This window comes from Sarcophilus harrisii, chromosome 4, assembly GCF_902635505.1.
Source record: "Sarcophilus harrisii chromosome 4, mSarHar1.11, whole genome shotgun sequence".
NCBI lineage: Eukaryota > Metazoa > Chordata > Mammalia > Dasyuromorphia > Dasyuridae > Sarcophilus > Sarcophilus harrisii.
This window is the reverse complement of record NC_045429.1, coordinates 124,954,159-124,979,651: the sequence shown is the minus strand read 5'-3', so window position 1 is coordinate 124,979,651 and position 25,493 is coordinate 124,954,159. Positions and strand designations below refer to the sequence as shown.

At 36.8% G+C, this 25,493-nt stretch overlaps 1 protein-coding gene and 1 long non-coding RNA gene across 10 annotated transcripts in view; one reads left to right on the top strand and one right to left on the bottom strand.

The window, feature by feature from the left end:
• Window positions 1-14,281, bottom strand: part of PDE10A (phosphodiesterase 10A) — a 341,504-nt gene extending 327,223 nt beyond the window's left edge. For both annotated transcript variants that reach the window (XM_031968385.1, XM_031968386.1), the window contains exon 1: window positions 12,988-14,281. In XM_031968385.1, coding sequence (XP_031824245.1) covers window positions 12,988-14,029 — 1,042 coding nt within the window. In that variant the 5' untranslated portion in view covers window positions 14,030-14,281. The remainder of the gene's footprint in view (window positions 1-12,987) is intronic.
• Window positions 1-25,493, top strand: part of LOC100930532 — a 45,309-nt gene that overhangs the window by 15,527 nt on the left and 4,289 nt on the right. For 2 of the 8 annotated variants that reach the window (XR_004234136.1, XR_004234134.1), the window contains 3 exons: window positions 10,213-10,339; window positions 14,269-14,367; window positions 16,080-16,148. This is a non-coding gene — a long non-coding RNA (uncharacterized LOC100930532). Of the gene's footprint in view, window positions 1-10,212; window positions 10,340-13,898; window positions 13,946-14,268; window positions 14,368-15,239; window positions 15,539-16,079; window positions 16,149-25,493 lie in introns of those variants that run through there. The other 6 variants (XR_004234137.1, XR_004234135.1, XR_001121081.2 and 3 more) reach the window with 6 other exon arrangements.

The following is a 25,493-nucleotide window of genomic DNA, read 5'->3' as shown; positions in this document are numbered from 1 at the left end:
GTTTGGGCACCCTGGCTTGTGCTATTTGCAAAATTTAAGCGACACTATGGTTCCTGAATAGTACTTCTCATATGTTCCAACATCTCTCTGAAGGGCTTTCATTTTTGTAGGTAATCTATCACATAGAAGTCATGATGCCATTTATTCAATACCTCACTAATAGCATATTCTCTTTGCTAGTTAAGGAACAGTCCTCATGGGAGTCAACAACTTTTTTTTTTTTAATCAGTGGCAATAAAAAAAACAAACAGGAAAATTCAAAATGATTTACATACTTATCTCCACCCTTCACATAAGCCTAAGTAGGAGGTTAGTAGTGGATTTTATTATGCTGATTTTACAACTCAAGAATCTTGGGATTATGATTATACTGTCAAAATGTTAACTCATCCACTCAGCACACAAAGGGCCAAATATTGCCCTCAGGTTATGTGACAAGAAACTGACAGGACAATGAATTTGCAAACTGTGGCTGACTAAATTTGATTGCTTCACTTCCATACAAGTAACCTTTCTATAACTAGTTTGGGAACTATGCCACATGATCTCATAATCTCTGAATAAAAGCCAAAGTTAAAACTCCTAAATCCTAACCCACATTCTTCCCTGTTATTTTGCTATTTACTACTTTATCCTTTCCTGTTTCCTCCTTGTAAAAGATTCATCTTCTTTGATTAGAGAAATATTAAAATATCTACCATGTGGATGGTCCTCGGGAATATAGAAAGTTTTGATTAGATGGGATCACATCCCTCATGGAGTTTACAATCTAGGAGAACAGAATATAAATTTACCAGGCAATGTGTATAAAAAGGAGACTGACTTTGGGAGTCAGAAACAAATGGGTTTTAATCCTGGTCCTGTAATGCAAGTGATTATTGGTGGGAGGTATCAAGAATAGCATCTAAATTGGATGCATAGGAATTAAAAGAATCTAAAAGAATTAAGTGAGCATCTCAGCTCTCTAAAAAGAGGTGAGAAAATTTAGGCACAGAGCAAACTCATTATGGTAAACATTTATATAGTACTTTAAATTTTGCAAAGTGTTTTACATATGGCATCTCATTTATTTTACACAATAGCCTTGTGAGGTGAGTGATATTGTTATCCCCTCTTTAGAGATGTGGGGAAATTAGCGGAAGAAAACTAGTAACTTGTACCGCAAGAATCCAAGGAAGAATTTGAATTCAGGTCTTCCTGACCTCAGTTCAGGAATCTGGGGCTCTATCCAGTATACACACAACCACCTATTGTCTTCCATAGAAATTTCCCTGACCACACCAAAGTAACTTCTTCCTTTCCTTAACACCCACTGCATTTTTCTGACTTCTAGGATTGAAAACAGGAAGGGACATGAGAAATCATTTAATCTTTTTTTTTAAAGCATTTATTCAATGCCTACTATATAAGCCAGTCATAGTACAGTATGCTAAGTACTTTACAAACATCATCTCATTTGTTCTTCCTAAGTACCCTGGTAGGCACTATTATTCCTGTTTTAGGAACAAGGGTGAAAAAGACAAGTCAAGTGACATGTACACAGTTAAATATCTGAGGTAGGATTTGAACTCAGGTTTAAATACATCTCTCACTTCTAGCAACTAACTGCCTAGTCCAACTTCTTTACTTTATAGTTAAAGACCCAGAGAGGCTTCTAACCCTGATCCTCTGACTCCATATTCAGCTCTCTTTCCAGTTCACTTCATCACCTTTCATTTTGTAGGGGACTATTTGATTGAAGTTTTCTGCCTTTGTGCTATTAATTATTTTTTCATATGAATATGCTTTACTTCTCCAAATAAACAAGGTCCTTGAAATCTGAGATGCTAAATATTCTAGCCTACCATAAATATTTAATCTACTCACTTATTTTTTAATAAGTGTATATACCTGTTAAGAGAGAATCTTCTGGAGGATCAAAAAATACATAAAATTTTATGAAATTTTAAACAACTTATTCATAGATTAAAAGGAATTTCTCTCTCAATCATCATACTATTTTTACTATAGTGATTATCACAGTAATTTTCTCTTTCATCTCTTTGAGATCCCTGTCATGAACTTCCTCATAGGTATTTAAGAAAACTCTCTTAGTCAAATCTGGCTTTATGTCTATACACCTGAGGAGCAACACAAAGTTTCTGATATATAAATTTTTAGTAATTGATTTAGTAATTCATCTCTGTCTCAGAAGTTACTTTTTATTAAAAATAAAAATACTTTGGAAGGGATGATAAATGTCACTAATTTCCTCCAGAAAGAAATGTTGAGATTTGTCTAGTTGAAGCCTGGATGACACATAGAAATCTTGAGGAAAAAGTAGGCAAAAGACCTATTTCATCTGTTTCATGATTTTCCCAAGAGTGTTTCCTGATTTGACTGCATTTATAATTAAATCCCTTAAATGAGGTCTAAATCAGATTCACTTTATACTATGCTTTTTCTCTGGTAGAAATATCATATAGGAGCAATATATATGCTATATATATGGGTGTGTGTGTGTGTGTGTGTGTGTACGTACATTGTATATAATGTATAAATTATATATTATACAGGTCTGATCTAAGTTACTTGTATAAAGCAATGTGTGACAATGCTAATGTTAACTTCACAATAGTTTTCATATAGTCATGCTTACTTCCTATTATTTAAACAAGTTATTCCCTTAATATGGCAAAGAACATAGCAAAAGGACAATGAAAGGTAAAAAGAGTATAAAACCATCTATCTCCCTTCCTTTCACAAAATCCACAGTTCCAAGTATTTTTTTAAGAAGAAACTTTTCAAACTAAATATCTAGAAAATTACTCTGAACTTGTTCCTAAACTGTGCCTTGTGACCTAGAGTGTCCCATATGATACTTTAAATTTTGAAAGGAAACACCCTTTACTCAACATTTGTCAAGACACCAGGCAAATTAGCAACAAGAGGTAGGTCACTGTTTTAACATCATACTACTCTCCCTTTTCCATGATGCTCCCAAGTGTTTGATGCATATTTTTGTTTACTTGTACTTTTGGCTATGCTAATATCTTTTCAAACTTGCTTGTTTGCAACATATTTTTGTGAAGCTGAATTTTTGGTGATGACGGTGATAAAAAGCAAGTACTACGCTAAAATCTGTATTGAATACAATACAAGGGCTAAGAACCAAGAACATTAGAGAATCTAATAATTGTGAGGTTTTCCTTTTATATACAAATCAAATATATATATACATACACACACATACAATGAAGTATACTATATATGTGTGTAGGCACAAGTATGTGTTATATACCTCATATACTTTCTCACATATCCTTGAGGGGAATTTCCTAGCAAGAATCCTAAGGAGTGTGTTTTCGTGATAACCACTGGTAGGGAAAACATAAGTTATGTAAGCTATCTCTTTCTTTAAAAGACAAAATTAAAAGTTCAACACAGTTTACGAAGTTACCATAAAGTTTCTAGAAATAAAATGGGTTTTTTTTAGTAGCTGGAAATTTCTTTCCTTTCCTCTTTCTTTCATGACCACCACCAGCCAATAGTAATATGCCTCTCTAATTGACTCAAGAGCAGGGAGGGACCTCAGAAGTGATCTACTTCAACTTTTTAATTTACACTTAAGGAAACTGAGATCTTCAGAGACTTAATTGACTTGTCTAAAATTGCAAAAGCAATTACTATCTGAAATACAATTTAAATGTAAGCCTTTAGACTGTAAAGGCACTGATTTTTCTACTGTGACATACTATATCTTATTTACTGTTTTGCTTCAATGATTATCTTTTCATGTGTATAGAATCGAATTCCGGCATAAAGCAGAAGTTCCCTGAATGAAGGGATCAAAGTGTTATACAATCTTTACATTCCATTCAGTCACCCAGAAAAGAATCAAGAATCACCCCCTACAAGAGGGTCATTCAGTAAAATCTACTGGTTGAAAACCACTGAAAAGTTTTAAGGTCAAAACCAACTGTTAGACCTAAAGAGGTGACTACCCCAAAACTGCCACTGGTATTGTAAAGACTGGAAGATAGACAGTGAACTTCTGAGTCAGATTAGAAGTATTCTGATTTTTGGAACCACATACAAACTGTGTGGCCCTCAGAAAAACTTCTTGAGGTCTCAATTTTCTCTTCTGTACAAGTGGGTAGTAATACCTATACCACTTATTTTAAATAATGTAAAAACATTTTGTAACTACAACAAACTATATAAATGTGAAATATTACTGGTCTTATAAGTCTCTGTTACCTCAGTTTCATCATAACTATAAAAATAAGAGTGCTTGATTTGTATGCATTAACCACACTTAAAATTACAAGGCTTGAAATTTTTACCTTAGTTTAAATGAATATTTTATCCAAGGTATTTATTGGACAATTCACATTGCATATATATAGAGCAATGCCATATGTTATTTCTAAAATATGTACATAAATATATTTGTATATATGTTTATGCTTTATGACTGGTAAATAATTACATCTAACAAGGTTTTGCAATGAATGTTAAAAAACTATCTTTGTATATATTTTGAAAAAATAAAAAGCAATTATAAAAAGTAGTTACGTCTAATTGAAAACATGAAAGGACAGTGAAACTTCATATTTTATGGAGGCAAAAAATATATAATTGCAAATTTTAAATATTTGGTAATAACTACTCCAGAATTTATCTGCAGTCCTTGTTCACATGGATTTATCATTCTGCTCTTCCCTGCTTTCCTCTGGCTTTACTCTAACTTGTTCATTACTGGTCAAACTTTACATGTCTTTTTCTTTTTTCCATAGTTTAAACTCCTTGAAAGAACAACTAAAAAGCCATAGAAAAATGACTGTATTAAGTTGCGGGTACCATATTTTAAGAAAGATGTGCTAAATAAATATTGGTTTAAAAAAACTAGAAATTTTAGATTTTTAGAATGAATAATAGGCAGATAATAGGGACATAATACTTGTCTTCCCATATGTAAAAGGCTGTCATGTAGACTTGTTTGCTTTAGGTCCCAGCAGGCAAAAACAGCAACAATAGGTAGAATGTTTTAAAAAATTAGGGGAAGAAGAAGAAAATTTAATTAACATAAAGAGAAAGCTTTTTCAAAAGAAGAATGAGCAGCCCAAGTAGTAGTAAGTTTAGCATCTTTGGAGATCTGCAGAGAAAGACTTAATTCATCTAGGTATATTATAGAAACTTGATGACCAATGAGCTTGTTTCCAACTCTTGAGATTCTGTAATTCTGCTGAAATCACTGATAAAAAGAAAGAAGGATCTGGGACAACTAGAGATATTCTATCTTTGGGATTATGAAAACAAAGAGTCAAGAATCATCAAAAGTTCTTTCTCCAGCATACAACCCATTTTTTTTTTTTTTATTAGCCCTTTGGCATAGCACTGCTGAAATTTCAGTGGCAGTAACAACAGGAGATGGGCAAACTCATGTTGTTTTTGCCAGGATATTGGGTGTAAAGCAAACAAAAGAGCCCTTTGTCTTTCCATTGTTGTGTATGAAAACGCTAAGCAATGGAGTAAACTTTCTAAATTAGTTCTGAGAGGATCTGTTCTACTCCAAGAATTGGGAAATATGAAGGAACGACAATTTGGTCATTTTCACTCTGATTTCCTGCCAGTAAGTTAGGGAGTACTGAAGATGAAAGCCTGCAGGCAAGTTTGAGGGTAATCTCCTGGAAGGCCATGTCTTACAATTAGATGAAATCATAGAAGGTATAATCATGGAATGTATCAAAGACCACAAAAGAGGTCAACGTGGATCACTTTCTTCAGTGTTGGGAGTGACTTTCAAACCCCTATTTTGCGAGGCAGGTACAGGAATGTATAGACTAAAAGGATTCAATACAGAGATAAAAATGTTTGGTCCCTATGGGACATATGGAATTTTGTAACCCCAACACTGTGAAAATATGGAAAAGAAAATGAGCATTTTCAAAAAAAATTACCAAAAACAAAAAAACAAAACAAACAAACAAACAAAAAACCCTTAACTCCTTCCCATTAATAATCACAATAATTTGGACACAACATCCTTTTTATCACAACTTGCTAGAATTAGACAGGTGCAAAACAGGAAATGAGATCGAAAAGAAAGAAAATTAACACTGACAAAAGATTCAACAAACAGACCATCTGTAGTGATAAACTTAAGTTTAAAAGTTCTTTTGGAATACAGAATTCATTCAACAAAGGTCCTTTCTTCATACTTCCTTGCCTCCCTCTCTCTCTTTCCTTTCCTTCCCTTCATCTCTCTCTTTTTTTTTAATGACGAAGAATAAAAGGTTTACCAAACCTGAACCAGAAAAGCATTATTTTTATTGTGCCACAATTCTCTTTTATTGGCCTGATTCAGTTTCCCTAACTGTCCTGACTCAAGTTTCCCTAATTATCCTGACTCAGTTTCCCTAAATTGTCCTGCCTTGGTTTCCCTAAATTATTTTCCCTCAATTGTTCTGCTCAATCCTGCAAAACCACCCCTCCCTCTTAATCATCAGAATATTTGATAAGGATAAAAGATCTTATATTTCAGAATATCAGAATGCCTCTCCCCATCTTTTTTTTTTTTTTTGCCTCTCCCCATCTTAATCAAAATATCAGATACCATCTTATCAACATGCCTCCCCCCCCCCCATCCTGTCAGAACCAGATTGATAGTCCCTTCCTGCTCAGTGCTCTGACTGGGCCCCTGCCTCAGTCTACCCCCTGTATCTGAGCCACACACACACACACACACACACACACATATATATATATATATATATATCATTGAGAATTTACATTGTTTGCAGGATTCTTGGAGATGATAATCTCATTCAGCCCTGGGACCAAACCATGGGTCCATTTGGTCCCAATAAATCTCTCCCTTTCAAATAAAATGTTAAATGCTCTCTAATCTTTATCTTGCCTCAGTTTCTCTGGCATTACATTTTAATCCCTTCAATTACCTGGGAAGAATATAGTAGAAAATACACACACACCCTATAATATAAATATATTAGATAAAACTTTGCCTAACAGTATAGTTGAGAAATAAACTGATAAAATAAGTTATCTATTCCTTAAAATGAAGGGGATGAAAAGAACAATTGTCAGAAGCACATGGAGGGATTAGGATTTAGTCAATCAGTAGGAATTTATTAAACACCTTCTATATGCCAGGCACTGTGCTGAAAATACAAACAAAAAAAAAGTTTATACCACACTAAGAAGCTTAGTCCCACATAAAAAAAATTAAACCAAATTGTGCCTTTTCATCTTGATATTTCTAGATTTTCTTTAAGTATATGGAATATTTAAATTAGCTTTCCTTAAATACACTGAAGTCATCATGAATATATTTGCAACCTTTTTTTTCAATGTTTTTAAAGTCTATTAGAAAAATAATTCCAAATCAGGGCAACACCATTTGAATGATCAAAATAATGCCTAAAGACGTTGACTTAAAATGAGTTGAAAAGTCAGTTCCACAAAAGCATATGATTCTTATCTATTATTTCATGACACTATTAAATGCCAATTAGCCTTAAAAAAAAAAATCCCCAAGGCATTATGGACCCAAAAAACGTAAGAGATGGAAGAAAACCAACAAAGAATCTCAAGTCATCAGAATAATTATCCATTCCTAGATGAGACTAATGAAGAATAATGAAAAACAATGATATTAATGAAGAACAAAAATTTAAATTACTCAATACTGACGCATTTACTGTCATCTTCAATCTTAAAACATGAAAGAATTTTTTAAATTAATTACTAAAAAATATTCTTGGTGAACCCTTTGCTGGTTTACTGGATGTTCTCATTTTCTGTTATAGATGTAAAATCACTAGTAGGGTTTGTTAGAGTTGAACTCACAAGTTATGTAAATGACCAGTTTATAATTTGATATGAAAGAAACAAAAAAAATTGTTTGACAGAGTACAGAATTTAAAATAATCTTTGTGAGAATCTAAAAAGAGCACATCTCCAATTAATTTTTTTTCATAATCACTGATATTTATTTAGTTCAAGGTTTACAAAGTACTTTACCCACATTATCTCATTTGAGCTGGAAGATGATCCTTCAAGTTTTCCTACAGTTTTTATTATTTCCATTTTACAGCTAAGTAGACTGAAGGCCTAAGAAGCTAGGTAATAAAATGGATAGATAGTGTACTGGACCTAGGTTCAAATCTGGCCTTGGACTCTTGCTGGGTGTGAAACCCTGAACAAGCTTCAACTTATCTGTAAAATAAGCAAAATAGCAAACCACTCCAGTATCTTTGCCAAAAACAAACACACCAAAAATGCAATTGGAGTCACAAAGAATTGGACACAATCAAAAAAATGGATGGACATCAGCCTGAGGTCAGAGGGGCCAAGTGACTTCCTGAGGATCACACAGATATTAAGTGGGAGAAATGGAATTCAAGCACAGGTTTTTCCAGATTCTGAATTCAGCAATTTCCATTTAACCTATAAGATAACCCATAACCCATAGATAATTACAAAGTCTCCTTCCTCCTCTGAGTTCTGGCAAGAATACACCAAGTATAATCCATATTCCATCTGTTTACATGTCTGTGTTTACATATACACATATATTTACATATACAATCTATTTCTGTGTATGTATGTCTTCAGTTATTTGTAGATGAATGAATGGAGTGTATGTGTAAATATAAGCATTTATATGTATGTATAAATGGTATCTGTTTTCTACTTATATGAATATATTTAAAATAGGGGGAAATGTAGTAAAGCAGAAAGTGCTGGGTCTGTAGACTACACACACACACACACACACACACACACACACAGAGAGATTTTCATTTCTACAAAAACTTTTTTCAAATATTATATCATTTTATCCTCACAATATGGAGGTAGAAGCTTTTATTTTCTCCATTTAGAGATAAGGAAACTCAGGCCAGTTTAAACAATTTGCCCAGAGTCACATAACTATTAAGTGTCTAAAACAGCAGCTTGACTCACAGCACAACCCGACTGTTCAAATTCTGGCTCTCCAATATACCAAGGACATCACTTCACCTTGCTGGGACTCAATATTTTTATCAGTAAAATTAATTCTACAAGAATGTATTAAGGGATTAAATTTCTGTCCCAGGAAGCAGAGATACCAAGACAACAATTCCCTGATCAGATCTTTCACCTGTGTTGGGAAAACCATATAAACAGAGATGAGTAAGTAAGAAGTCGATTCATAATAAGATTGGAGAGTGGAGTAGAGGGAAAGCACTAGCAATTAGGATCAGGAATAAGGGGGGATCAGGACAGGTTTCTTGTAAATACAATAAGGGGCCTTAGACTAGCTGACCTCTTAAGTTCCTTCCAATTCACCTATATTCCTTTTTCTGAAGAAACAGGCTATTCCTAAATTATGACTATTTTTTGCAACCTTTCAAATAGGATGAACAAGTATCTTTAATAATACTTAGCTTTCTCTGAAATCTGTCTCATCTGAACCAGGTACTATGCCTTTTGTAAAGTTCAGTTTCCCACTATAAAATGATGATTTTTTTTTTTATCCATTGTAATTCTCAATTTAAAATTTCAATAAATCATTATCTTGATCACAGATTGGTGGATAAGGTCAAACAATATCATTATACTATCCTTCTGGACTATGTATTTCATGAAACTCTCATACACCTGAATTTTTTTCTCCAGGAAATATCCTGTCTTTACTGTTCTTTTTTTTTTTTTTTTTTTTTTAAACTTCAGCAATTCATTATAAGAATATTCATGTTTGAAAATGTAGATCATTACAACACATAAATCTAATAAGTGCATCATGGCAAACAAATGGCCATGATAAAAATCAGTTGCATTTATGTGCGTTTAGCATTGACAAATGTATCTAAAATACTCAGTGATGTGATGGAAAAAGATGAAAAGATCTTTCCACTTTTATAGCAATTCAAAGAAAATTTTCAGCTCCTTCATTCTATAGAACCCCAAATTTTCCCATCTAAGGCTATTATCACTGGTGGTAAAGACCCAGAAATGCACAACGGTGAGCCTTTCCTCCTCCACCCCTTAAACTCTAGGTTTTTTCTCTGTAAGTGCACATGACCGAACAGCTACCTTCTATTGTCTTTTTCCCTCTTCCTCCCAAAATGAAATCATTCTTAAGATTTGCCTCTAACAATCCAAGACACCAAATATTAAATAGTTTATACCTCTCCACAGTTTTCTCTTTCTTCCCATTTTTAGAGTTAAAGAGTTTTTCAAAGATAACAGCATATGTAATTCTATCAAGATACTACTCCTCCAACCAACTTTTGTTCAGTGAATTTCCCAACCCCTTCTAGAACTGCTGAAGGACCAAGGACATTCACAGGTAACGCTCTAAAGAAAAGAATTGTTAAATCTACACACGGAGCCATGCTTTCTGTTTGCAGACAAAGAAATAAGTTGCAATGAGTTTTCCACTTCACACTCAAGAGTAAGCATCTCATGAGAAGCAATGTAGCACAGGAAATAGTAATTTACTGAGCTTGAATTCAGAAAGAGCATAATTCAAATTCTACTTAAGAGAGTAATCAATTTGTGACTGGTTTGGATCTCAGTTTCCTTTATGAGTAAAATGAAGGGGCTAGACTTTGACCTCTTAAGGTCTCTTCCAGCTCTAAATCTGGAATCCTATAATACTGTGTGTGAGCTGCCAAGTTTAAGGAGAATAAGGAAAGCAACAATCAGATAAATTCAGACTGCTCTCCATAGGGCATTTCTGTTTTGCAGATTTAGTGGGGGGAAAAATGAATAACAATGCATTGAAATCAAGTCTGTCACGCAATTCATTTTTCTTCTCTCTCACTCCTCTATACACCTTCTGAAATCGGTAGCAATAGAGTGGCACCTGTTACAGGAAACATCCCCTTGTAGTACTGTTCTGGGACAAGACTGAGTAAGGATTAGAAGAATTAAGCAGTATTTTTGAGCTGTAATTTACTGGCCTGTGGACAACTAATAGACAAATCCAGCAAAAGGAAAGCCCCTTAGCAAGAAACTATTGTTTTTTGGCAAGCAATTTGTTTCTGCAGAAACTGACTACAAGCCAAGTGATTTTTTCCCCTTACTCTTCCCCCCCCACTCCCCCCCACCCTACCCCTCCCATTTCTAGCTTGGAACTCACACACTTAGCAACAAAATTTCCTAAAAGTTCCTTTTGATTCCCTTAGGGGCAGCAGACCAAAAGCTACTAGGGGCTCTCCCAGCAAAGTGCCAAACACAAAGTGCATACTGAAAAAACAAAACTTCTGGATTGTAAAAATGGACTCCAGAACACACTTAATCTCCTAAAGGATCTTCTAAGAGATCATCAATAAGCCATAAAACCCAATATGGAAGTTTCCCAAAATGGAAAACAGGTGATGTGATTCCTTTAGAAAAGATCACACTGCAAAGTCTATAGGCCCTAAAAGAAAGATATTGTAATTGAGGGCTGGGGGCCCTTCTTGGGAAAGCAGCAGGCTTCTGCTTAATGTTCTCCCGGTTCCGTCCCTCTGCTTTTCCTGCTGCGGTAGTATAAAGGTGCTGTCTCTGGAACTCTAGGCCACATAGAGCATACCTCTTTGCCATTTCACCTCCTGCTAACCGGTGCTCCCTCTCACTATCAAAAAGTCGTTCCCCAATCCTGCTGCAAATCTATCCTACTTTCACTCTTACTAACCCCCGGCCCCTAATTCTCTACAGTTTTGGAGTCCTCTCCCCCAGGCACCTCCTCCCTTTTCAAGAAGCCTGTCTCCACTTTTCTCTCCTTTGTCTCTTAAGGCGATTCCCCGGATAAGTTCTCTTTGCCAATTTCCTGACGCTGCCCTCTCCCCAATCCAGACCTGCTTGCCCGGAAAAAAAGCACCTGATGAAGGAAAATGCCATCTGCCAGGAGGTGTCAAGCCAGAAGTTTATTTTCGAGGATTGTCTTTCTAACACTCCCCTCCCCGCCAAGGCTCAGAGACTTATTATCCTCTATAGAGAACCCGGACATAAATTAAGTTCCCTAAATTTACAAGAAAGGTCTCTGGAATAAGGGACAAAGATCAGAATCAGACTCCAGAACGAGCACAAGACCCTGAAACTTCGACTCCCTCATGCCCTGAAAAAGAGCCAGGTGCAAACACTTGTTTCTTCTCCCGCAAAGAGAGCTTGTAATAAAGTCACAGGCATCCGTCGCCGGCCGCACTGGCAGCAGGGATGACTAAAGCAAGACACTGTTCAAAAACTAAGTGTGCATTTGTCTGGGGGTTGATGGTAAGAGTTCTCCTGCAACAAGCTAATTAATGTCCTTTGCAGTAATGGGGGGTGGAGAGTGCGGGTAAACAGGACAGCGTGGAGCTTCTAACTTGTCTTCCTCCACTATTGGAGAAGCCAAACCCTCCACTGCTCCCCCAAATTCCCTGGCCTCCAAAGTGGCATAAAGCACCTTTGACTTTAGACAAATCAGTCCCAAGCCTAGAGAACGAAGAATGGGCTTTCTGTCTAGCACTGAGCTTAATCGGAGCAACTTGAGGGGTACGTGCCAGGTAGACTTCGTCAGGACAAAAAAAAAAAAAAAATCAACTCTGGAACCTTTACTCGGAGATTGGACAGTATTTTTTCCTTTGACAAATCGTGTACAATTCTCCCGCCTCTCTCAGACGCGTGCATGTACAGTACACACACAGGCGTAAAACAAACAAAAACCTTTTTCGACATATAAACTAAGTCCACTTCATACACACACTCCACATATTTTTCTACTCTCATCTCCTCTTCAAAAAGCACGCTGGGTTAAAAAAACAAAAACAAAAAACCCCCACACTGCCTCTTTGCAAATTGTAGATGGAATAAAGCCCCCACCCCTCTAAAATGTGCAATCGTGTGAGCTATCCTGCATTCATCCAACCGTCAACTTCACTACAGCACAGCCCCTTCCCCCTTAACCTCCCAAGAATTATTCAGGGATAGAGGTTGGAGTAAAGCGAATAAAGAAAGGATAAAGCCACTTACTCGTGTTCAAGAAACACTCTGTAAACCTTCTAAAGCAGCCTGTACTATTAGAAGGTTCATCTTCCATGTCTGACCCTAGTGACAAGGGGGAGGAGGCAGCGAAGGAGAAAAAGGAGCCTTTAGGCTGATGCTGATGCTGTTGAATTTTGCGGTTGCTGCTGCTGCTGCTGCTGAGGCTGCCGAGGCTGCTGCTGCTGCTGCTGCTAGTGTAAGCCGGGCCGCCGCCTCCGACCCCACCACCGGCGCGGGCTGCGCCTGCGGTTCCTAGGAAATTGTAGGACCACAGGCTGCAGACTGCTGGGGAAAGGAGAAGTCGAGGCTGCGGCGGCTGCTGCGGCTGCAGCCGGGGACCAACGGAGGCTGGGAGCAGCAAACCTTGAAGTGAAGGAGGAGAGAAAAACAGCCGCCGCCTTCTGCTGCTGCCGCCGCTGCTGCCACTGCCGCTGCTGATGCCGCTGCTGCTGCTACTACTACTGCTCGGATGGACGATCAAGGGAGCTGTTTCTTCTCCTCTTCCTCCTCCTCCTCCAACATCTCCTCCTCCTCCACCACGTCCTCCTCCTCTTGCTGCTCTTGCTGCTGCTGCTGCTTCCCTTCCTTGGAAACCCACTGGGAGGTGAAAGCAAGAGGAGGAAGGGAGAAGAGGAGGAGGAGGAGGGGGAGGCGGGGGCGGCAAGAAGTAAAAGGAAGATGGAGAAGAGGAAAGAAAAGGGGAGGAGGAAGAAGGAACAGAGAAAGGAACTCGGGGTACGACCCCGCTGCTTTTGCCGTTGCTGCCGTTGCCGCGGCCGAGACCGCGAGCGCTGCAGGAAGAGAAGCAAACGGCGCCCGGGCCCGGACCGTCTGTGCCCCGGGCTGCGCGAGCCAGGAGCAAGGGGAAACCGCGGGCGTTCCCAGCCTTCTGAGCGCTATAGCTGTCCCCACCCTGGCCGCTGCCGCCGAGATCCGAGTGCAGTCGGTAGTGGCCGGAGCTGAGCTTTTTCCAATCTGCAGACAAGGGGGCCTGGGGGCGGGATAAAAGCGGCTTCTCTGGGTTGGACATGACCCTCCTCCCTTTTTCGCGGTAGTTAGAGGCAGGACGTTTGCTAGAGACGCCGCGAGGTGGGGGAGCGAAGAGCCAGAGACGCAGCTAAGCGCCTCACTCCGTCTATGCTCCCCTCCCGCTAGGAGCTTTCCAGGCTAATCTCTGAGAAAGGTTTGGGGGAGGGGGTGTCTTCCCCCCTCCCTCCTGTCTTCGGTTCCCCGACCTGTAAAATCTTCACATTTTCATCCCCTCTCTAGGTGGAAGGGGACATGATGTCTGTTGGGGCTGATCCAGCAGTGGCTCCCGAATGGAACAAGGACTCGTCTTCCTCTCCAAATGTGAAAGTTGGGGGAAGGGTACGAATATACCTATGGGCTTTATGTGTTTCCTATGCCCTCTGATGTATATGTTGCTCTATGGATGCTCAAAAGCAGCGGATAAAATCACTGCAGTGCCTCCCATGGACGCTCAGGCAGCAGCCAGAAAACGCCCACTGGCGGAGCAATTGCTTCTCAAGCTACCTCCTCCCTTCTCATTATACGTATCCAAAGCACACATACACACAGAAAGAACAGAGAGAAAAAGAAAGAATAGAAACACACACATAAAAGGGGGAAAAGAGGGGGAAAGGGGATAGATGCAGGCCAAGTCATTACCTGAGGAGCTCAACTGTAGAAGCGATGTGTATTCTTGGGGACAGTGGACACAGAGTGGGGGGGGGGGGGGAAGACACGCAGATGCTGGATCTTTTCTGAATTCTGAACCAGACAGATGTGAAGCAACTCCAGCTGTGAGCTGCTGAACAGCATCCTCTTTCTCAATCTACTTCTTTCAAAGCAAACCCATTAACGGTAAACTCAGCAATGAAAACGATTGCACGTAGTATTGTGACCTGGGTGGAATCCAAAACCTTGTAGGATATCTTGTGATTAAAACACACGCACAAGTTCAAGTCATAATTTTTTTCAACTCCTAACTTTAAGAAAAAATTATGTGCATTTCACTCACTTTCCCTCCCCAAATCTAGCTTTATAAAGAAAAGTATTTGCTTTAGCCTAATGACTTCGCATCTTACCTGCGGGCTTGAGAAATCGAAGTGGCGAATTCATTGGATAGAGAAAATCAAAACAAAGGCAAGGGGTCTTAGGGCACAAAATACAAAGGAAGCAACGCTAAAGCTAGCTTTTGCCCGCCTGTTCTAACTTGGCAACGAAGCCACACTAACTGCCAAAGACGCGTCGGAAGGTGAACGCACTGCAAGTTTAGAACGCAGAAAGATTCGGGAGTTTGCGATAGTTTGTTTGGTTGAGAGAACCGCGAGACCGACAGGTATTAATGTCCAGAGAATTACTAGGAAAGGATAAAACTAGAAAAGGATTGAGATGTGGGGTTGAACACATCTGTCATCTCAGCCAGGTCTAGGGCTGTCCTCTGAACTGAGCTGAGATTAGCTCACCTTGTAGTCCAGCTAGAATATTCGCACCTAAAGCGGTTTGGAGGACAAACCGGTCACAAAAAGTAAGCCATGTGCGTGGAGTTGTTTCCCGACTGACAAACGGCTTCCCCTGGTCCTGATTTAAACTTGCTTTTCTTCATTTTTCTTGTGTTTTTATTTTGAGGAATGATGCAGAGTCCTAATGTGTGTCCTTTTCCCACTCCCACCCACTTATTACAGTAGAATTTTTTTAATTTCTGCATCCGCTCTAAATGACTCGTGTTTGATAACCTAGGTCTTTTGCTAGTCTTATTTCCATGAATGATCCGTCCTGGCTTTCTTTTCTTTCTTCTCTGTAGTCCTTAGAATTTATCATTTAACGGATGTCAATTCCATCAATCGTGAGGTCAAAATTCCTAAACCCTCCTGGAAAGAAAACAGTGCCAGTGACCTTTTACATTACAGGGAGGGCATTTTTCCGTGACATTAACGTGCTTTCCAAGAAGGAAAAAAACTAGTACCTATCAGGAAATGGTCCCTTCTTTATCCTCTCCTGACTTTTCCTCCCGCGGTTGGCATCCCTGGTTAAACAAATCGTTCAATTTGTTGTTTTTAATTATTCTGATTGTTCAGAATTATACCTCGGAGCTTCTCTGGAGCCTGGGAGTGATCAGGAAGTATATCCGGTGGTGTCTAAAAAAGGTAAAAGCCACAGTATTTTTTTAAAAATCTGTATTTCCCTAGGTGGTCTTTACCTCTCTTCTTCACATTAAAAGTATTTCCCTGTAACTTTCATAAATCAGGGTACTTGGGATCAAAAAAGGAAATTTCCAGATGAAAGAAGTTCCAGAACTAAGTGAATGTAAATCAGATTTCTTTTTAACCTGAGGTGAAACAGCAGGTTACATATTTGTTCTTACCCAAATAGGAGATCTTCGTAAATTAACAAGTAACGCTTAGTATCTTAATTAACCCTTTATTTGAATCAGCCGACTGGCGATATATTACCTTTCTTTTTTTCAGATAGACTGGTATTTTCCAGGAGAATCAAAAGTAACTGTCACAAGACATTCCTGGGGACAGTTTTAATAATCCTCGAAAAGATTTTGTTAAGTGTTTTGTCTGTTGTTAGAAACCAGATTTCTTTGTGTAAATAAGATGGGGAGAATGCAATCAGGACTATTTACAATGTACATTGCATGCATACAAACATAAAGTTGTACTTTTCACTCACCCCGATGTATCCCGGTGTGACAACACCCTCCGAATGTTTTCTCGTGGGCCCACTGCTTTTCTTTTGATTTTTCTAAAGTGATATAAAATATCAAGAAAGGAAAAAAAAAAGTTTTGTCACTAACATACTGATAGCTCCATACCTGAGTTGCATTATTAGGCTAGTCATCAACAGATACTTACGAGGTAGTTTCTATGCAAGACTTCTAAGAAGTCTTGCATAGAAACGGACCCGTCAAAACAATAGCAGATCTCAACTACATTTTGAGTTGAGCAATCATTGATAAGCAATAACTGATAAACTTACACTTATAGCTTAAGGATTTCAAAGAAATTCTGTCTATTCTATGGTAGACAATTCTGTCCTTCACAAGAACCCTGTGAAGTAGGCACGACATAAGAATGCATATTTGTAGATTAGAACTGCATCTTAAGTTCAAAGACATGGGAAAATTTTTAAGGAAAATTATCCACAGAGTTCAGTGGTCATTTTAAATTAATGGTTTATACTCTATCATAGTCATTTCAGAAAATACCTTGGCCTACATCTTAAATTTACAAACCAAAAGAATTTTAAGAGGTTTGTGAATACAAGTAAAATAACCCAAATTATTTTTTTCATCTTTCTTCTCCAACTCCTCCCCCACAGATGTTTGATATTACACACACACACACACACACACACACAGTCATCTTTTTACAATAATAAAAGCCAAGAACTAAGTCTTCAGTAGAAATACAACCTAATTAATTGTATAAGGCCAATTAAGTAAAGGTTTAAAACAATTTTAATCATTTTAATTCTAAGCACTATTCTGCACTTGACTAGGTTTTTTCCCCCTTATTTCAAATACTAATGGAATTTTAACATCTATTTAAATGTTATGCATAACAGTTTATAAATAGAATAAAACATGTATTAACCACTTTTAAAAGTTCCTTTTCCCCCATATCCTTAAGGTGAAACAAGAATGTACTCATTTTATTTTTTTTTCTTTGAATCCTTGAAAGTTTTAAAATGTTAGCTAAAAGGTCCTGATTCATGTTTCACAGCCACATAGTCTCCAAAACAGCTTGCCCTAAAAGAGATTCACTACCCAGAGCCCTTGTGACCTTGCCAATATTTGCTTTATGAGCTATTTCATAAATATGCACTTTTATAGGACAATGGTTATATACATGTACACATCTAAAAAAAATCTATTACATATGCATGGATATATATGTATGCATATAGATATATGCAAACCAAGAATTTGTTGGTAGCTTGAGTAGGCCTACCATTTGATATTTAGTTTTAAAAAAATGATCTTCAAATGTCAAATTCTACAATTTGATACATAAATGAACTGATAATCTGCCAATTTGATACCTGAGGCACGTGGCTTCATAAGAGCAGGCTTTATCTAGCGCTTTTTAATGTTTACAACGCACTTTATGTACACTATCTCATTCGATCTTCACAACTTTGTTGAGAGAGATATGGTATTAACACCATTTTACAGGTCAGGATACACTTTGATAGAGGTTAGATGATTTTCTTAGCATTGGGCAGCTGGTATATGTCAGAGGTAACATTCTATCTAAATCAAGAACTTCATGACTCCAAGTCCAGTATACTACTCACTATACTAAAGATGAAATAATTATCTTACTATTATCATCTTCTACACTGTCTCCTCGTTTTGAGGAATTGTGGATAGAGTTATGGGCTTGGACTCAGGAAGGCTTGTTCAAATCCTGTTTCTGATTTCACTAACCTTGTGACTCTGGACAAGCCATATAATCTGTATATATCTCAGACAAATCCTTAGGACTTAATAAGGCACAGAGGAAGAGAAACTGGGAGTTCCTCAAAGTGAAAAAAAAAATACAGCTGGTCCAAACACAAACTACTGTTTTCTACCAGAACATCACTGATTTGTGTCAGTCTTTATCCTCCAATGCTATCCTGTCAAAACCTGGCCACAAACTGATCACTCCACAAGAAACTCTTTCTAAAAATAGCCCCTTGTTAATTCAATTCAATCACCTCTTGGTTCAACATCTTAGCATTTATTAATTTTATCTTTTCTATACTATTTGAATATGTTTACATGTTTCTTCATTTATGAATGTTTTGTGCTACCAACCTAACCTAAGTTCCTCAAGGTCAGAGTCTCTAACTTCCATAATCATTCACCCCCACCTCAGTTTGTATAATGATTTTACAAATTACAGGCAACCAACAGATTATTAATTTGCTAACTAACCATACAGAATAGGAAATCTTGGACAGCATCTATATTTTAGATGTCTATAAATTTCAATGTCATTTTTACAATAAAATTTTGTTTATATGTTACATCAGCAAAATTTCCTTTCCCATGTATGGCTCCCTCTCCTAAATAGCCACTCTCTCTCTATATTTATTTATTCTTTTATTAACTGGTCATTCTCTTTAATGTGTGGAGACGAATTGTCTACATGTTAATAGAGGATAAGAATCAATTGTCTTCTCAGAAATCCAATAATTTTAAGAGAAAGGTAGAAGTTACAGAGGATGGAGGTAACTTCCATTTTAATGGTCTTTTGTAGGAGAAAACAAAAATGGAAAGTGGAAGAAGTAGAAAAATAACAGTTGCATAACAGAGGTGCAGAACATAAAATCTATATAGTCACAAAGAAAGGAGGGTGAGGAGAATAGTTATCCCATGAATCTCACTTTTATATGAAGTGGTTCAAGGAAAACTGAACACATACACACACACACACACACACACACACACACACACACACAGAGGCACATGCTTTGGTAAACTCAATAGAAAAGAGAGGACAGAGAAGGTTCCCCTTCCCCACCCCCACCCTGAATTTTTATCTAAGCTTGAAGCACTCAAGCATCTCAACCCCAGCTACTTATACCTCCCTGGCTTTCTTTATATCCCAAATAAAATCCCATGTTTTACAAAAAAAACTTTCCTGATACCTCTTAATTCTAATGCCTCCCTTCAGTTAATCATCTCCTTTTATCCTGTATATAGCTTGTTTGTATATATTCCTTTGCACGCTGTCTCCCAAGTTATATTATAAACTGCTTGAGGGCAGGGACTGAATTTGGCTCTTTTTGTATTCCCAGAACTTATCACAGTGCTGACACAGAATAGTCCCTTAATAAATATTTATTGTTTGATTCATTTGAATGACAAAAAAAAATCATAAAACACTCAAATTTTGGAGATAAGAATGAATGTAAAGAGAGGACCAATAGAGAAAGAAGAGTAAATATCTGAAATGGGGGCCAGCACCAGGGAAAGAGAAGACCTGCAGAAGAGAGGATCCACTGATAATTTCAGGAAGGTTTTGGATTTAAAATGAAAATCAGATGCCTGTAGTGTTGTCTTATTCAAACACAGGACATATTGGGGAGAAGGTCAGGAAGAAAGGGTATATTATAAAGCCACTATTACTGGGGGAGGAAAAGATGTTTAAAATATCATTGGACAGATAAAAACAACTCTCCACTAATCCAATATTCTCAGATCTTTTTGTTATATAAATTCAATTTTCACGAATTCGAATAGTCCATTTGAAATAATCTCCCATGTTAAAGATCTCAATAATCTATGAGTTCTTTTAACTTCATCACAAATTAAGACACTATTTGCCTTAATATGTTATTAAATAGCAAAAGGAAATATATGGGAAAATTTGAAGGGAGGAAAAAAAATCCAAACAAAATCAAAAAACTAAAACTTGCTCAGATTTATGGCTAAACATTGATAAAACATTTTAGTGACTTTATTGTATTTTCTCCCATTCTCCAAACATCAAATTGGTCCTGATTTTTTATTCAGTTAAGCTATATTTTAATAATTTGCAGAAACTTTAAAATGGTCAGTTTCTCATATTAACTTTATAATATTAAAAGTACTGTATGATATTGCTCTATCTTTTACAAGAAGTAAAATTATAGTGTTTAGAAGGAAATCTCAAAAGTATTTTGTTCCAGCCCCCAAATGAATACATAGCAAGTGTTGTTTAGTTATGTCCAGCTCTTCCTGACCCCATTTGAGTTTTTCTTGGCAGAGATACTGGAATGGTTTGCCATTCTCTTTTCCAGCTTTTTTTCAGATGAGGAAATTGAGGCAAATAGGGGTTAAATGACTTGCCCAGAGTCATACAGTTAGTGTTGATTTGAATTCAAGAAGAATCTTCCTACCTACTGGCCAAGAGATCTATAAATCTTTGTTAAAGGGGTTTTGCATATTTTTGAAGGAAGGAAAAAAGTGCAGCTTGACTGACAAATGGAGGCCCAAGGGAAAATGTTTTTCCCACAACTGAAAGTTAACAAAAATTACTCCTAAATCACAAAATTGCATAGGATCTGAGATTTCACAAAAATCTCAGATCCTTCATATGCCCCTTAGTAATGCTTTTTTGAGTTTCTAATATCCAAAGAAGAAAATTCTACTTTATAACCGAAGCAAACTATTCAAGTATCTTCGCCAAAAAAAAAATCCAAATGGGATCATAAAGAGTTGGAAGTCACTGAACAATAACAAGAACCTAGCAAAACTTGTGCTCAGCTAGAATGGCCTTTGAGAAACCTTGATCCCTTCCTTGAAAAATAAGGCTTTAGTGGATGATCTTTAATTGTATTAGTGGGGGAAATGTCATGCAGGTTTTATAACTGATAATAAATTCTTTATGACTATGCTATTATTAATACTCTTATATAAGTTTCTCTTGTTACCACAAAGTACTAAGTTTCAGAAATAGTTATGTTTAAAAAAATCATTTACTTCAGGAAAATTTGTATCCAAGGCACTTTTCCTGCTTTAGTGACAGATAGAAGTTAAAAGAAAAGTATAGATTTTCTTTAAAAATCAGTGCTTTTATTAATTTTTTTACATGCCAGATATAATCAAGTCAATTCTGTCAAAAAAGTTAGAGGTACTCAATTATAGAATATTTGGATATCATAGTTTATTCAGTGACTTTTATATTTAGTCTTTTTCAAGAAGAAACAGCAGGAGAACCCCAATGTAAATGATTTAGATTAAAACACACACACACACACACACACAAATAGTGAAGAATGGTGAAATTTAAGGGATAATTTGATAATCTGTTGAAGTTACTTCTTTAAAAAACACAACAACAACAACAAAAACCTGGCATGCTCTGACCCCAGTAAAAACAACAGATATATATAGCAGGCTAGCACCCTTTTTGACAAACTTTATGGGCCTGTCCAAATTAGATATGTATGAATTTAATTTCATTTTTATTTGCTTTTCTTCCCTCTCTTATCTTTTTTATATTTCCTCTTTCCTTCCCTTCTCTCTGCCTTTTCTCTCCATCCCTCCCTCTCTTCATCCGTTCCTTCCTTCCTTCCATTCTTCTTTCCTTCCTCTTTCTTCTCCTTTTTCCTCCTTCTTATTCCTTCTCTTAGTTTTGCTTTAGTGAGGTCTCTAAAATAAATGGGGATTTGTCTATGACTTAAGAGGTTTTTTTATTATTATATATTATCTTTATTACAGTGGCATTTATTTTAATGGGATATGTGTCTCATATCATTTCTGCATTTTGACAAATCCTTTTTCTCCTTTAAAACCTAAGTGGACAATTCTGTGTTACAGTTCTACTTTTAATAGACCTCTAGATTTCTACCATACCCATAATAGCACTGCTTTTAAGTAACCAAAGCAATAATTCTTTGATCATCATAACAGCAACAAACATTAGAGGATGGCAGTCATCAGGTACTATGAGAAAAACCATTTCATTATTCTCCAAAATAAAAGTACAGACATAATCCATAATCCCAAACTTAGACTCCTTTCTAAATACTAGTTGTAAATACTACTAAATATTAATACTAAAATACTAGGGATATTCTAATTATTATTTGATTTAAAGACCTGCCTTATATTCTGATTAGCTAGTAATGGTTTATTAATGAAATGCTAAACCTAAAAAGAAGTCAAACCCATATAAGATTATACAGTTTGCAAAGCACTTGGGAATGTTCAATATAATGATGTTTCTGGTCCCTAGCCCATGCTACACTGCTTTTGGAAGGAATGAAACAAAATAGGGAAGAGAAAGGCAGTTAAATATCTACTATGTGCTGGCCACTGTGCTACCTCATAATAATCCTGGTAGGTAGATGCTATCATTTTCTTCATTTTACAATTGAGGAAACTGAAGCAAATAAAAGTTAAGTGATTTCCCAGTGTCATATAGCTAGTATGTGTATGAGATTGGATTTGAACTCAGCTCTTCCTGACTACTGGCTCAGAACTCTATAGCCCCACTTAATTGTCTCAGTTATCTTGGTAATGATAATATTAGCCCTCACATTTATATGGTGCTATTTAAAAGCATTTTTATCATGCCAATTTGACATAGATAGTATAAATATTATCATCCTCATTTAAAAGATGAGGAAATTGAGTCTCAAAAAATTGTCCCAATTACATAGCGGCCATTTGCAGATTCAGGATTTGAACCTACTTCTTCTTATTCCAAGCCCAGTACTCTTTCCATTGCCATATGGTATTGTGTGAATTGAAACACAAAGATTCAAACTGTTCCTAAGAAAATAAACATGGCTTGCATAAATGGAATACTTTGCAAATCTGTGAAATAATGAGCGGTGTGGTTATGAGAATACATACTTCTTTTCAAAACAAAATTCCAAATTGAGGATGATTCAATTGTACAAACATTTAGTGCATATTTCCATACCTTCTTGCCCAGATTAGAGACTGGTCCCACTTGAGCCCAGACTTCAATATGTGCCTTGGGACTGAGCTTTATTTTAGAAAAGTTCCTGAAGGTCTTAATCTACTCCTAGATTATCCAATTCTAGAAAACTCTTGGGAGACTCATTTAGCTCTATGCAACACAAGTTTCAGATTATGCTGAGAAGATTCTGGGGTTAGTCAACCCAAGAGGACCTGACCCTTCTAGTTGGCCTCAGGCACTGTCCAGAATAGAATGAGGCCCTTGGGTGCTGTTCCATCTTATATCTGAACTCTTGGCTGTACTGTACTGAGTCAGGTTTTCCTATTAGAATGTATCTCCTTGAGTGCAGAGACTTGTTTTTGTCTTTGCTTAAATTCCCAGAACTTAGCTCAGTGCCTGACACATAGCAATCACTTAATAAATGCTGACTTATTCTGGAGTACTAAAGTCAAGGCTGTATGTATTTACATAGATATATTCTCCCACAATGTAAGATTTAGTCCTATTAAGATGACATGTTTTAAAGAGGAGAAAACAATTGGTTTGTTGTGATTTTTTTTCCCCTTTTCTCCTGAACTTCTCTTATTAAAGAGCCAAAAGGAAGAAAAGAATTGAGCTCAATGTAATGTTCAAGCTATCTTAGCTACTGACGTATATGATTACACTGAAATGGCCACACACAAGTGCTGATGTCATTTTTTTTAGAATTTGGATTTTCTTATAGAAAAGACTTCAGGAAATGTAGTTAACCCTGTGTGTTGACACAAATTACCTTTTACTTCAGTGAAAGCAATCTATTGAAAAAGAAAAAGGAGTACTGAATGCATTAAAGCAGTATAAAAAATAACTAGGAGGAATCAAAAAATAAGCAGATGTTCTCAGCAACATTTGTTATCTAAATGACTTAAGGCTGAATGGCATAGAATCTACAAAAATCTTTCTGCTTAATCTAGCAATAGAACTGATTCATGGAAGACTCATGGACAATACAAGTATATACCTATGCATCTGCAATAATCACTTTCGAGATACACTCTAACACAATGCCTTCACTTGCATAGGGTGGCTACTATCTCAGGTTCTAGGCTTAACCATTTGAGTCTGTACTACCAACACTGTAGCTCATGAGCCCCTACCAGCATAGTTTCCATTAACAAAAGAATTTATTTAAAGAAGTACAAAATGAAAAAACAAGCGACAAATACATTATCCCCATAATATCTAGGAGCACTCTCCCATAAATACATAGTTTTTCTCTGGGAAAAATGGGCACAATTAGAATACAAAAGTAGTGAGGCATATGTGTGATATATACATGTGGCAAAAGCAACTCTTGGCTCCTGGAACTACTAAACCTGAAAATCTTTTCTTAAGGAGTTCTCACAAAACTCTTATGTTCAGAGGAAGGGAAAGAAATAAGCATTTATGCAATCTTTACTATATTACTTGAAATACTAAGCACTTGAAAAATATTATTTCATTTGATTCTCACAACCCTGTAAAGTGGGTGCTGCTATTATTTCCATTTTATAGCAAAAGGAAGTTAAATGAATTGCCCAGATTCACACAATAAGTGTTTGAATCCAGGCCAATACTTTCACTGGATGGGTAGGGAGGGTATGAAGTATGCAACGATCTTGTTGTGAAGCACTGTTTGCTTAGTTATAGGAAATGACATTTTGTACTCTATCCACTATGAACCTATCTGTCTCTACTACCCAGTTATCTCTGCTAAGTAAGATTACTCAGTTCAATCCATTCCATAGTTCAATTCTCTCTGCTTCCAGAAGTCATATTCCTTGAAACTACTTCCTCCCTTGGATAACTATATCTCTGTATCCATATTTATCTGGAGCTTCTATCTAAGTTCCCTGTTATATGTAGTATATCCTACAGATTCACTGGTTCTCTTTCAAAGCAAGATGTCAATCTAGGGGCAAGTTATGCATGGAGAAGAGTGTAAAAAGAGATTCCCTATCTCAGAAATCTTATCCATAGACAGGTTCCCAGTTCACAAAACACCCTTCTCTTACTCTCAGCAGGACTTAGTTATTTTAAAGTCTTCAGAAGTGGGACTAA